The 15,506-nt window shown below is 36.0% G+C and overlaps 1 protein-coding gene across 1 annotated transcript in view; it reads right to left on the bottom strand.

The window, feature by feature from the left end:
- LCK (LCK proto-oncogene, Src family tyrosine kinase) overlaps positions 1-15,506 on the bottom strand; it is a 1,055,366-nt gene that overhangs the window by 94,536 nt on the left and 945,324 nt on the right. Inside the window, exon 11 of the mRNA XM_044082478.1 lies at positions 3,035-3,188. Coding sequence (XP_043938413.1) covers positions 3,035-3,188 — 154 coding nt within the window. The remainder of the gene's footprint in view (positions 1-3,034; positions 3,189-15,506) is intronic.

Raw genomic sequence — 15,506 nt, forward strand, 5'->3', positions numbered from 1 at the left:
TGAGGCCTCTTTACTGAACACTTTAAGTATGGAATGTTCAGTCAGATTTATGAAGCCTGAAAAGGTGGAGGTGTGGTAATAATGGACAAAATGTATTGAAAATGTAACAGATTTTAAATGATACTGTGACCTATAAGAGTCATCAACCAGTGAGATTAAAAATGCTTATCACAAAACTGATGTTCTTCTTTACAATTTATTGTCAGAAGAATCCATTGACACTGATGTAGGTATTTAAGTGTAAAAAAGCCAATAGTTGGAATACCAAAGTTGCATTAGTGTCTTAATGACTCAGTTTTGTGTCCCATTGTGGACACTTGAGGATCTAAGACACAGCCTTTAGCTATTTCTGTTGATACATACATCAAGCCTTTTATGAAATGTTAACACATTTTTGGCATTTTATGAGCAGTTTGTCTCAAGATTTATTTTGTGCAAATAATTGTACAGTTACAATGGATGCTGTTGGCATATTTTCCATTATATCTCATGAAACTGGCATGAAATGGTTAAGAGAAATGTTGACTGACTGTAAATTTCTGACCAATATTAAATTAAATGTTGTTTGTAGTTTAATGGAAGTTGTTCTATGAAATAATTTGATTTTTTTTTTCAGTGGGAAATATTTCTGGCCGATTGCTGGTATTGCAATGGGAGTGGCATACAACTCCATTTTTGCAATCATAGTTATAACCTATTTGGTGACCCATTACATGTTTAATTCTCCATTTGCCCAATACTGGAAAATATATTGTCAATTTCTTGATTGTATTTGTATTCTTTGGTCAGGAACTGAGGAATTATTGGTTCAAGTTTTGATTACTTGGGATTTACTACACGTTTTCTTAAATTTGTACATCAGTTTTCTAATGATGAAATAAATTATTTGGACATAGAGATTAAAAAGGATACTATTAATGAATGAATGATACTCTTAGTATTTATCAAAACCTACTTTTTCTAGCATTTGTTTTGCTTTGAAAGTAGCCACCCTGTGCATCAAAAAAGAAATATAGTCATGGGCCAGTTAGTATGTATAGTTAACAAGGCCTCAAATTATCGTGATTTTTTTTTTTTAAACAGGCCTATTTATCATATCTAGTTAATACACTAATGGAAATATGGAGTCTGCATGACTTTGTTGATCCTATTTTTTTCTAAAGTGGTTAGTAAGAACCCAGTTGGGCATTTTAGCCTGAAATTGGGAAGTGGTCATTCATTTAATGAAAGACGTGTAGATTTTGACTACATGAAGGCTGTGCTTCACCAGTATGGCCTGGGGTGTACTGTTGTATGGCAGCAGTTAGCATTATTTGATGCATATTATCACAATGTCCAGATAAAATTAAAAACATCTGTAAGAGCCCAGTCTTTGTTTACAAGAAAGGTCGCAGCAATACAAAAAACAACTACAGTTTAAATAACTATACCAAATTGGAGATAACATGAAAACATTAGTTAAGAATAGATGCAACTTATAAAATGATTTTATAGAGAAATTTTAACCAGATTATAGAGAAATTAAAGGTCAGTTAGTTTAATACTAGGAAGTGAGGGAAAAGCAGGCTTATGGTACACTTAGAGACAAAGCCAGCCGAAAGAAAGAATAATTGATAGAAGTAAGGAAGTGAGTGAAGAAGGGAGAGTAAGGAGATGTAAGGTATGAAAAGGTATTTGATCACATTTACAGATATAGTTTATCTTGGTGTTGAGCAAGAACAGAGCCAGCTTTTGGCTAGGAAGTCTTTCAGAATTGTTTTGAAGGCTGGGAGGGAGGGAGAGAGGGTATTGACCTGATGGATAGAGATAAGGAGTTCCAGGCCTAAGTAACATGTTATGAGTACAGACACTGCCCAGCAGATTTCATAGGTTTGTGGACAGACAGGAGTTTTTGGTCACTGGAAACATAGTTGTGTAGAATGTTACTTAGAGCTGGACAAGCAGATAGATTCTGGATAAATTGCTAATTGACTGATTAAGTGTAAAAAATCCAAGTGGGGGGGATGTCGGTGACCCCATTGGAAAAGTATAAATTAATGTGGCACCTAAAACTAAGTGCTGATACTTCCCCTGGTATAAACTACAAAGTTTCCATTTTAGTTACTTAAAATTGAGACCAGCTAGATTATAACGTTTCTAGTATAACATTTATAGATGTAATTTCTGGTATGAGAAATATTTTTTTTATGAAAATGCAGTATCACATTTTTTATTTTAGTTTACATTTAAGAACATTGCAACTTACATTTTTAAAAGATGAGTAAGTTGTAACATATGATGATATGAGTTTTTAACAGCATATTATTTATGTTTTATTGTGTGTTACATGAATTATTTTGTTTGCATGGAATATTATAGATCTGTTTATTTATTTGATCATGTTATAGGTTGTTGATTTGGGATTTAATGAGCTGCTTAATACATTATTCCTGGTTCTGATGAAGCTGTGATGGATGAAAGCACTCAGTCTGGAAGTATCAATAAAGTGATTTTGTGTTACTGCAAGCCATTGAGTCCTATCTGATTCTTTTGTGCTTAAAAATACTTAAATGATAAAGGTAGCCCATACTGTATAACAGAATAAGGTAGGTCAGTGAACTGGAATTTTACAATAAACCCATACAAATGCAGAGAGTACATACAGACTACACACCGAAGGCACCCCAGCTGAGAATCGAACCGGAGGACCTCTTGCAGTAAGGTGACAATGCTAACCACAGTACCACTGTGTCACCCAATAATTTGCAAAAGCAGTTAATGTTGCCTTCTGTACACATATCTCCATTTGTAAGAGGCATTGCAGCAGGCTGGCTCACGTCCTTCCCCAGGATAGGCAAGCTGACATCAAGTACTAATTCTCATCTTCCCCACCCAACATCCTCCAGTGAATGAGACACAGATCTATCTCAGGCCATCTGGGTCTTAATCTGGACTTCATCCCTCTATGGCAGTAGATTGTCTGGACACTTTTGAAACATCTGTAAATAAATAATCTATTTAGTGCCACCTCCTTTACAAACTCCAGTGGTCATACCTTCTCTTGCTGTATATTCATTGTCCTCAATCAGTCGGGCCAGTCCAAAGTCTGCAATTTTACAGGAAAGTTTATCTGAGACCAGGATGTTGGCTGCCCTCAGATCTCTGTGGATATAGTTCTTGCGTTCAATGAATGCCATTCCCTCTGCAATCTGCAAGAAAACAAAGTGCATGTTACTGGAAAGGTCAAACCTGCAAATCCAAACTCAATAGTTGATTTACAGTAGAGCTGAAGGGTGAAGGAATACCCAGAGAAAACATTTACAAGAACAAACAAATTTCACAAATGCACAAAGCAAATGTTAAGACTGAACCCTTAGATACTGGCAGTGTTAAATAGCACAACCAATAATGGTGATACCTGTCTCTATTCAGAAAATCAAATGTGCAGTCTTTGTGTTAAAATCCATTAGGTGTTTTGGAATGAAGCTTGGGAAATGGGGGTGCTCCAGTGAAGCCCTTTGGACAAAGATGTTAAACTCTGTCTTAATGTACCTTTTTTCAGATAGTGTAGTCGTATGTTAGATATCCATTAGGGTTTCAGTAAAGCTTTTGTTAAATTGCATTCTAAGATGTACCAGTGTCACCCATTTGTGAACAAGGATGTGCAGACCACACACAACAGTGAACTTTATTCAGGATCAAACCTTGGGCATTGCAAATGTGAAGCAACAACACCTACTTGCAAATCAACATCCTTGCATCTGACAACACTGCCATAGAAATAATGCAGGAAACCAAACTTCTAGGTGTTGTCATTGACAATAAACTTTCATTTGTCCCCCATATCCAGCAAAATAAAAAACTGGGACTCATATATATAGAAACAATCATTTTTTTACTGCAGCAACCAAAACTACCCTTGCAAACAATGTTTTACTTCCCTCATTCTTTATGGTGCCCCTAGCCTAACTAACCTACGAACTTCTACCATAAACAAGTTGGAGCAGTGCTACAACAAAGTTGCAAAGTTTGCCACAAACTCTGAATATCACACACACCACTGTAAACCACTCCTAGAATTAAACTGGCTTGAACTCCCCAACCAACTTGCCTTTATTCAGCTATCCACCTTGCACAACCTTATTTTCAAGCTACTGCCTTCCCTGCACTAACCAGTCTAGTCTCACCTTACACACCAAATCAATCCCTAAGATCAGAAGGCAAAAATCTCTTATCTATTTCAAAATCCACATGAAAACTTGGTCACTCTCTGTATTCATACTCGGTCTCTATACACTGGAATTCACTACCTCTAGTTACCAGGTCTATGCCTGGTCTAACCCATTTCAAAGCCTCTTTAAAAAATCATCTCAAAAAAATATGGCTCTGCTCCTGCATAAAGCCTGCCTAATGCTCAGGTCTTCCTCTTCTGTCACACTTCAATCCCTCACAGACTGCAAGATCCTAAGGCTCTTCTAACTCCTTCTCTGCTTCTATACCATATTCTTAAACTACTGCTCAAGCTTTATTGCTTCTCTCTTGCTGTATGTCTGCATCACTAACTTTCTGGCTGCTACTTTCCTAACTGAAATTAACATTCTACTTTGCATGTACTATAACATTCAATGTCACACATTGCACTACCTATGTACTATTCTACTTTGCATGTACTATAACATTCAATGTCACACATTGCACTACCTATGTACATTTTTTTGGACACTATCTACATCATGTATGATGAGAGAGACTATTAACGTCTGTAATGTTTTAACTGCATAGAACTGTTTAGATGTGTAGTAACATATTACAACATCTTGTACAAGTTTGTTCTTTTAACTTATTTTTGTATAGTATTTATAATATAATTTGTATTGGAATGGATTCTACTGTATTTGTATTGTATGCAGAGCTTTTCTCCCCGGGCCTCTGCTGAAAATGGGTTCTGTAGACCCAGTCAGACAAATGTTAAATAAAATAAATAAATGATTTGTCAAATCAGTTTTTACATGTCATGGCATGCTAAGAATGCATTAATTAATTATATGGCTGGAAAGCATAGACATATAGCACAAAGGGTTAATGCTGTGAGTCGCTAAGCAAGCAATAATGTCAGAAATATTCAATGCCCCACACAAACAGACAAATTTATGTAGGCAAACGAACAGCTGCAGAGGTAGAGAGACAGTGAGGCAGTCTCACACGTACACATAAAGTCAAATGCACCCCCCACACACAATTACAGCCGCTTTCTTGGCTGTCTACACCTCTGATGGCTCATTATGATCAAATGAATAAGAATACACATAAAGTGACAATCACTGCAATCCCGCATTACACATACCTCTTGATTGGCCCTGATTTCTTTTTAGAAAATGCCTAATGTCCCTGATTTTGCCTCATATCCTCGCTCTGATCCTTGAAAACAAGTTTGACTTTCTAGTAAAGCTTTCAGGCCTACAGTCAATAAAATCAGGCATTATAGTTTCATATCTCTCATTCTTCAGCAGGCTGATATAAAACCTCTTGCTCTATTTAATTTTTAACACAATTATAGTGATATTTGAATAATGCCCCGGATTTTGGCCTTTAGCACTCAGTTACTGTTGATTTTGTGCAGAATTATTGGGTAAAGATATTCAGAAGTACAGACTCTCTCGCGCGCGCACACACACACATACACACACGCACACACACACAAATGCACAAAGAAAAAAACTACATTACATTTGTTTTATTTTCCTTTGCTCACTAGCCGATTTTTTAAGCTGCAGTTAGTGAATTTAAAGTAAAATGCCCAAACCTTATAATCCTACTGCTGTTACTTTTAATGGGTAACTTGCTTTAGTTTTCTCTTTTTTACTTATTCCTTATCCTCACTAAACTACCGCATCTGCCAAGCATAAACAAGATACCTGGCACTTTTTTTAAGTTTGTGCTTCATGACAACATGAAATGCTGCTTTTAAGCTGTGGACTTGACACCAGGCCCTCCTCATACATTAATTTCCTGTTAGAGAACGTGTCTTCTCCAGTAGGGTATCACATGTAAAGTCAGTCCATTTTCTAATGTTTTTTTTTTTTAAATCTTTATTAAATTTTTATGTATAACATAGGCAAGCTTAAATTTATATAAATAAAAATAAACCATAATGACACAGCCTGAGTTGGAAACATTATACCTTACAGACCATGCTAACACAACTGTAGCTGCAAACATTATACATCACTTTTAATATATCCAGTCATTGTCTGTCAAACATTACATAGCTCGTTCAAATCATGCCTTCTTTTAAACCTTGTTCCTCCTCTGCATGTATTGTTTCCACAATTCCCATTTTTTCCTATGTAATATACTCCTACCCTTTTCCAAAGATCCACTTCCAGTTGTCATTTTTTAACAGGCTTTATCTTGTAGCCCTTGGTCTCATTCGAGAAAGTTAATAACTTGAGTAAATTGTAATAATTCTATAGTAAACTTTCCAGAAACTCAGTTTAGGGATAAAAAGTCATGTCCCTTCCAAAGGCAAACATGCTCTGAAGCTAGCAAAATCACACAGAAAGTGACAATTATCTTTATGAAGCATATTTTGCATATCAATTCATAACAAGAATTACCTCCTAATGGAATTGTGTTCAAACTTTTAAACTTTCAAAGTTACCTTTTTAGTGGTACCAAATCTTAACTGAAACACCTACATAGCAATAAAATATGTATGCTTTTATAAATATCTGGAATGCACTTCCACAGTATTTTATCTGTCTTCACCTGTGTAAGTGTATTTCTCAACCTTATCTATAGGTTTATTATAAATGATTATTGCAGGTTTTTTTCTAATCTCTCTTCCCAGTGATGAAAGCATACATTGCTTTTCATGGAATGCCCATCATGGAAAACAGATGCTGTTTTATTGTTTTCAAAACTATGTACAAAATGAGTCAACACAGGCCTTTATGATAGACTAGGACTATGTTTTATGACTACTATAGAAAGTAAGAAATACATACAAGGGACGTGGAATGCCTTACCTCTGGCAGCCTACACACATTCTTGCATTCCATGACATTTTCTGAAACTCAGCTTTAAAAGTATAAGATAAACACATGTAAATAATCTGTGAACAATAAAAGCTATTAAAACTGCACAAATAGCAATGTTATGAGTAAGAAGTGTTCTTTATAGTGATATTAGTTCATTCAAAGTGTTTCCATAAATACTATAACAAATTAATAATTCACACAAACCCAGAGTTACATTTTTTGCTAAACTTTCACAAATGAATTGCCATAATTTAGAAACTGTACAGTCTAGATTTATGTTGTTATAAAGCATTTATCAATCAGCTATATCTGCTTTCCCATGACAGCAAGAAACTCCTCTCTAAATGCATGCTTATAGAGACATTTACATAAATATGAAAATATGCTTTACTGTAAAATTAGGAATATAAATAACACTGGATATTTCTCTCTATCTCTGACAGACAGAGGCAGATTGTAATGCCCAAACTAACAGGCCCCCCACATAACCTATAGAAACTTCCTGACTTGCACACACACACACCCTTAATGAACAGCCATGATACACAGGGGCACAAGTGGGATGGTTATAAAAACCCTGGTTGGTGTTAGCCTAATATATACATATGAGCCTGTAAGATGTGCATCTCACAGTGCAAATGTCAAAGGCAGTTTTCTTCAGTAATATCTAGGGATTTACTGACGCTATGCAACAGTTTGTAAGTCATGTTGTGTTTGAAATTTTAAGTTTATATGGAAATATTACTTATTTTCAGAATTACTAACAAACAACTAGCAATATCTTCAGCATAGTGTGATATAAATGGACATTAAGAATGAATTTTCCTGACTCCTACCATGGCATTTAACATTATACCCTTCAATAACAAAAGGGTCTCTCATTTATGACAATATGAACATAAATATGAAATTATGAATAATAAGTGTCAAACTAATTTCTCTACTATAAGACATTATCGATTAACAATCTTTGCGTAATTTTGTTAAATAACCCCTTGCCCTATCTAATGCTGCTTATTAGCTGGTAAGTCACTTTGTTAAAGAAGCCAGACCCCAAAATATCTGGACACCATTAGTAACCATGGGTGTAAATTGGACGTATATAGAAAAAGTGCTACAGGCTTAAGAGAGTTAAAGAGAAATTACATTTACATTAAAAAGTACCCCCTCTGCCAAATGCAGTTGTAATCAGCACTATGAACTGTCTATGTTTTTCATAAATATGTTGAATTTTTATACGAACTACAACTAAAACCTAATAAAAATATGATCATCCATTTTGTTTACAAGATTAGTAACTAGTCCAGGGATTTTGTACTTTTTATATCTGGATTTGCATGAAGAACAGTCCCGGGGCAGGTGGGGGCAGTTCAGAGACATGTTCTGAGGGTTGCAACAGACCATGAAACAACAAGGCCTGCATATTATGCAAATGATGGTATAATGACATGCAAGTGAACAGCAACAGCAGATGCAAATGAGAGAAAAAATACATGGCTGCACATTTATCAGAAATTTATTGATTCATTTATTTATTTGTTTGACATTTGGTAACCAGTAAAGTCCGACTGGGTCAATAAGACTCATTTTTAGCAGAGGCGCATGAAGAAAAGCTCCATTAAAAAGAGAAAGGAAAAACATTAGATAATTACAAAAGGATAGGTAATATTAGGTACATTTATAAGATTATTAAACCGTAACAATTAGTACATTCAAGTAAAAATTATATATACAAGTTTAGCAAAGACTGAATTTTCAATTTCAAGATGTGAGTATTGTGCAAGTTAAGATACCAGCCGTGGCCTCAGAGCATTAAATATTTTTTTCATGGTAGGCAGTGGTGCACTGATGTGTTTTAAAGCAGACACTGGTAACTGAGTATCCAAAAGTGATAATTTGGTGAAGAATTAGGAGGTTAGAGGAGCCAGAAGAATGAAACAGAGGACATATTGTAGATAGTTATATGCTTGGTAGGGAGGAAAAAATGATGAAAGAAGTGATGTCAGAAAAGGAAAGAAGAGGAGGGATTCTTGTGAAGAGCTAGAGGAGATGGACTGATATAGTTAAAGTGGTAGAATGAAGGAACGGAGGGGGGAGAGGAATAATAAAGGATAAAAAGTGGGGGCAGAGGAGTTGTAAGGGTAGGAAGTCCCAAGCCTTTGGAAGGAAGGAAGTCTTTTGGGTCTATATCACTTTGTCATATGCTTAATGAGAAATTTTCCCAAATGAACCCAGTAAACGAGGCAAACAACAGTTCAAGCAATAAAATAATACCCAAAGGCTGAAGGTAACTGAAGAAAGTTAGATAATCCACAAAGTATAAAAATCCAGCGTTTTATTGAAAATGAGTGAGCGCTTTCACAATGGTCAACATTGCTTCATCAGACAGCTAAGGATCAATTAAGTTTTACTTAAATACCCATTTCAGACTTCACAAACAGCCAATCAAACACTTGAAGCTACCATCAACCCTCCTACTCTATTCAGGGTCATACCTACCAATCTATGCTCTTACACAATACTTACACTGCACAAATTAATGCATCTAACAATGCATATGCATATATATATATATATATATATATATATATATATATATATATATATATATATATCTATACACTAAGTTCAATATACTAAAGAATGTATATATAAAAATATACAAATAAATATATATAGAGAGTACATAAAATCTAGATTTTTCTTTAGCACATGATCCCATTTTATTTACAAAAATAAAAAAAATTTAAAACAACAGCTATGGTACCCCAGATTGATTATTGTAGCAGAAAATATTCAGTATGGGACACAAATGTGAAAATTGTGCCTATTGCATGTATACAGATGAATCAAGGTTTTTCAAGCATCCAGGGACAGGGCATTTATGGGAACGTAGAACAGGAGCAGACTGTAATACCCCCCAATGTGGTTTATGTGGCACACTGCAGGGAATGTTTCCTTTTTTATGTAGGGAAGATGAAATGTCATCTTAGAGAATGGTAGGGGACAATATTTACTGCACCAGGAGGGGGTTGGACTGCAGTGCCCTAGCTAAGCATACTATGTTGATCAATGAAGAACATGTGTTCTTGTTTCAAGTGCTACACATAGAAACCATGAATAGTAGGTTGAGGGACCATGTTAATCAGACAGAGTGTGTGGAACTACAGTGGATCCTGAGGTTGGAGGCACATAGGGGGCTGGGTCTTAATGACACTGCCCCCCTTAAACCAGTATTAAAGTCTAGGAAATTAAAATAATCTAGATTTTATGTACTATCTATATATATATTTTGTATATTTTTATACATATATTAGTATGTTGAACTTAGTGTGTGTGTATATATATATATATATATATATATATATATATATTTGTGCATATGCATTGTTATATATACTTAATAGATTCTTAGCTGTCTGATGAAGCAATGTTGACCATTGGGAAAGCACTCACTCGTTTACAATAAAACGTTGGATTTTTATACTTTGTGGATTATCTAACTTTCTTCAGTTATCTTCAGCCTTTGGGTATTATTGTCTAATGCATAATTGAGCAAACTGCTATTCATCAAACCCAATTCAGCAAAAGTTCAATTAAGTAAAATATCATTTCGGCAAAAAGTTTCCTATGGAAAGGACATGGTTGGCCATTTTATGGAATTTGACCTTTTCCCCACTGTAGTTCAATCTTGGAGTTGGTATATTTAGTTGGGGGGTGGAAGTAGAAGCCCCACACCTTGCAGCATTTTAAATTTTGTTGTGCTTGATACGGTCAGTAGCTGGACCACTAGTTTTTCCCTTGGAAACTTCTCGTTCAAACGATCGTTCACTTAATTGAGCTTTTGCTGAACTGGGTTTGATGAATCGCGATTAATTCAATTAAGCTTTCAACAAAGTGATATAGACCCAGTTTTTTAGGATATATTTGAATTTGGTAAGATTTGATGTGGCTCTATTTTCCAGGGGTAATGCATTCCACAGTTTGAATATATAGTAGGAGTATAAGCATTGGCCTGCTTTTTGTTTGGCCTATATAGACTTAGAAGTTTATCTTCGGAGCACAGGTTCCTAGTTGGTATGTAGTTTTGGAGAGTGGATTTTAAGCTGGGGCAGTTTTCAGGGAAATATATTATTTTGTGGGCAAAGGTTAGTTAAAGGTATCTGAGATAATGAGGACATTTGAGCCATTTGAGCCATTTGAGTTTGGTACAGGCTGTACAGTCATACTTATAGAAAGGTGCAGAGGTTGCAAATTTAGTGATCTTACTGTAGCAAGATTCTAGTTTGTTTTTTAGCATGAATTGGAGGTTTGCAAATATAGGGGCACCATCCAGTAATGAGGAGAGGAGGTAGGTGGTAGCCACTGTCAATCTGGTGGCTGTATTCATAAATCTTTGTGGTGGTAGAGCATACCTATTTTGCAGTGGGAATTTCTAATTAGATTGTTTATGTTGTTCATAAGTAAAAGTTTTGCCTATAGTAATGCCTAGTAATTTTGCTTGTGTTGCTATTTTGTTTAGTGACTATATTTTAAATTCATTTGGAAGGGGTTTTGATGTTTGTTGGGGTTGAGTAGTAGTTGTACACTATTGATCCAGTTTTCTATGTGGGTAAAAGTATCTTGGGTTATTGACTGAGTTGTTCAAAATTATGACAGGAGGAGATGATAGTAGAATCATCGACATATTGCATCAGTGAGCTAGGAGAAGAGTTAGAGTGGAGGTTGTTTGTAAGGATATTAAGGAGAAGGGGTCCCAGTATAGATTCCTGGGCTACCCCAATTTTGTTTGGGAGGAACTGTGAGAGACACCCTTGTCATTTTACAGATTATTGCCTATTTTTAGATAGCTGTCGAACCATTGTTGAGATGATGGGGAAGAGTTGAAGAGTGGACAGTTGCTGTAAGAGGTTTGGGTGAGAGACTGTATCAAAGGTTTTAGAGAGATTGAGCAGTAGTGCAGAGGTGTATTGGCCAGTGTCTCTTGCCTTGTTTATTTTTTTCTGTGGAGGAAACTAGTGCAGTTGATGTACTGTGTGAGGGTCTAAAACCATGTTGAGTTGGAGTAATTAGGTTATTGGTTATGAGGTGATTGAGTAGTTGTTTGTATACGCATTTCTCCAGGATTTAGAATGGTGATGGGTCTATAGTTTGGCAGTTTGATTGATTTACTTTATTTGTGTAGAGGGGTTATAATGGATTTTTTCCAGAGGCTTCGGACATAGGATTCTGTGATAGATCTTTTAACCAGTATGCTAGTGGGATATACAAGGGCATCGGTGGCAAGTTTGAAATATTCTGAGTGAAGGTTATCAGCAGAGGTTGAGCTTGGTTTTAGCTTATGTAGAAGTTTGTGAATGTAGTTTGTTGCTACTGGCGGAATAGACCAGTGGGGAGGGTGGGAGCTGGTTTAAGAGGTATTATAGGCAAATGGGGAGAGATGGGAGTTTATCTTGTCAAGGGTTGGAAAAGTGGTGAGTGATTAATGCTAGGGTTGTTAGAGATGCTGGAGATAGTGGAGGGTGTGTCAGTAGGCAGGCTATACTGCCTTTAAAATGGGTATTGAAAGCTTCACCTATTTCATATGGAGTTTGCTGGGTAGAAGGAGCAGGATTTTGCACATTTTCCTGGTATCATCATTAGCCCCTGCAGTAACCTCAAGCCACTTCCCTCATCTAACAGACTGCTGGTTCAAACATTCAAAACCAATACCTCAGCTGGGGACTCCCTGTTTGCCAACTCTGTCGGCAAAACTTGGAACTCCCTTCCTGCCGACCTTCCTCTAGTATCCTCACTAACTCAATTCAGAAAAAGTCTCAGACACATTTTAAGACACGCTGGTTATGTCCTTGTTCTATTCCTGACTAGCTCCTTTATATAATTGTGTGCCAAGCAGTACTTTTTACTACATACAAGCTGTGACATAATTGTTAGTTTAGATACTTATATAAGTTTAATAATGATTGAATGCATAACTTGCTTGACTGAACAGAGTCTGTAAACTGTGTGTGACATGTATTGATATGATTTTTCCTGTATTATTTTTTCTGTAGGTTGTGGTTGGAGCTTTTCTCCCCGGGCCTCTGCCGAAAATGGGCATGTATCCAGTCGGACTATCCCAGTCAACAAATGTAAAATAAATAAAAATAAAATAAATAAAAGGTACAAATAATGAGGAGATGGTACTCCAGAACTTTTTTTGGATTGTTTTCGTGTTCTGATAATTGTTGGGAGAAGAAATGTTTTTTTGTCATTATTTAGAAGTTTTTTTTCCCTTGATTTTGTAGGTGTCTGTATTTTTGAACGTTTACATAATATTTATTATTATGCCAGTCCCTCCAGGCTTTATCTCTTGTTATTAGCATATATTTTGTGGTTTTGTTAACCAGGATACATGTTTATTTTTTATTCTTTTGGTCCTCACTAGGGCAAGGCTATTGAGTGTGTCCAGGAAAAGTTTGTTAAAGCTGCTTACTGCATCATCTAAGGGAAGAGTTTTTAGTGTGGTCCAGTTTAGGGAAGTTAATATGTTAATAACAAGTTGTGGATTAAAGTTAGATAGAATGCATGAGGTGTTTTAGTTGGATTATTTTTTTTTATTTTGGTAACAGGGTAGATGACCTGTAGATGTATGTGGATAAGTGGTCACTAAGGTTATCAGTTAGAGTTCCAGAATTGGAATGCTTGTTGGGATCGGTGACTAAGATCCAATCTAGTATGAATCCTTGTGTGTTGTTCTTTATTAATTTGGTTGGGTTATGATGAGTTGAGTATATCCGTGCATGTTTATACTATTAATTGGTAAGACAGACGTAAGAGTTTGTCAACTAATATTAACATCAACCATGATTTTAGTTTTGTTTGATATGTTTTGTGACATTCAGGATAAAATGTCTTTTAATGTTGGAATATTATTGCCTGGAGGGATGTAAAGTACAGCAATGCATAGTTTTTGTTGTTGCTGTTGTTGATATTTAGGTGGGCTATGAGAATTCTGCATTACTGAATTTAAGAATGGGTTTAGTGTAAGGAAGCAAGCTGTGTGGGTTGGGTAGATTAGGGCTACTCCTCCTGCTTTTCTTTCTGCTCTTATTATGCTATAATGGGTCTATATCATATGACTGAATCACACAAATTGCGAACATTCATAACATCAAACGTACCAAACCTCGAATTTCCTATGTGGGGGGCTGTGCCCCCCCACACCCCCGCTAAATATATATTCCAACTCCAAGATCATACTACAGTGAGGAAAGGGCAAATATCCCATTCTTCACTGTACCGCAATCTCAGAAAAAACACTTTGGTAAGTTCGATATTATGAGCGTTCACAATTTGTGCGATTCACTCATATTATACAGACCCGCTATAACCTGGGGGAAGTAGTTCATTATCTTGGATATGAGGTTTTAAACAAGTTTCTGTGAGTGCCAGTATGTCTGGGAAGTATTGTGAGAGTCATGTGTGGAATTTGGTAATTGTATTGGAGATACTTCATATATTTAGTGTGGTTAGAAGTAAGATTTTATCACTTTAGGAGGTGGTGGTGATGGGAGTAACAGTTAGTCCTGGGTTGGAGTGGATGTCCCCACACTTAAATAAATTTGAGAAAAGGAGGTGCTGTTGGTGAGTTTTTATGTGACGTTGAATAAGTTATGATGTTGGATGTACATTTAAGTAGAATTTGAGATAAGGTTGAACTATTTTGTATTTAGGAAAAGTAGTGTGTGTCTCAAATAGGCTTGGTAATATGTTTGAGTAGCTGTTTTATTGCAGTGTGTCTAGTGCTGTGGATGTAGTAGATGTGCAGGTTATAGGAGTAAAGTGGACTGTGAGTAATGTAGTAAGTATGTGTGACGTTAGAGTTAAACTAAAGAATGTTAGGAGTGATGTGGATTGAGTATTGTGGAACATTTTGCATTTTATGGGATTGCGGAAGATTATGTAGGTTGTATTAGTGAGATTAGAGTTTAAGCAAATTAGGAGTATAGAGAAAAAGGCTGAAAGGTGTGTGGGAAGTTATAGAGAATGAATTGCCGGGGGTGCATGTAAGTGTAAATGAGTTACTTGTTTGATTGGCTAGTGTGTGAAAGGGGGAGGGGTGTGTGCAGGTGCAGATAAGTTAGTAAGTTTGATTGATTATTGTATGGAAAGGGGAGTATAAATGTAATTGAAATTGGTTGTGTGAATGGGGGTAGGGTAGGGTAGGGTAGGAGAGCGGATTGAGCCCAAGTAAATCAAGGGTGGACAGAGCAGGTCAAGCCAGGATTCTGCTCACAGGAAGACAAGAAAAATAAAACAATCTATATTTTTCTGTGAATTTAGAAGTTTCTATCAGGTAAAGAGATAATCAAAAACCAATTATTTTTAATATATTTTGTAAAAGTGGTAACAGTTCAGTGAGCTTACCTAGCACTAAGTAAGGGTATTATTACCAATAACTATTTTAGTACTCAGGCTGGCGAGGAATAAAACTGATGGGGGGGG

This window comes from Protopterus annectens, chromosome 1.part1 (assembly GCF_019279795.1).
Source record: "Protopterus annectens isolate FY-2018-M chromosome 1.part1, PAN1.0, whole genome shotgun sequence".
Taxonomy (NCBI): domain Eukaryota; kingdom Metazoa; phylum Chordata; order Ceratodontiformes; family Protopteridae; genus Protopterus; species Protopterus annectens.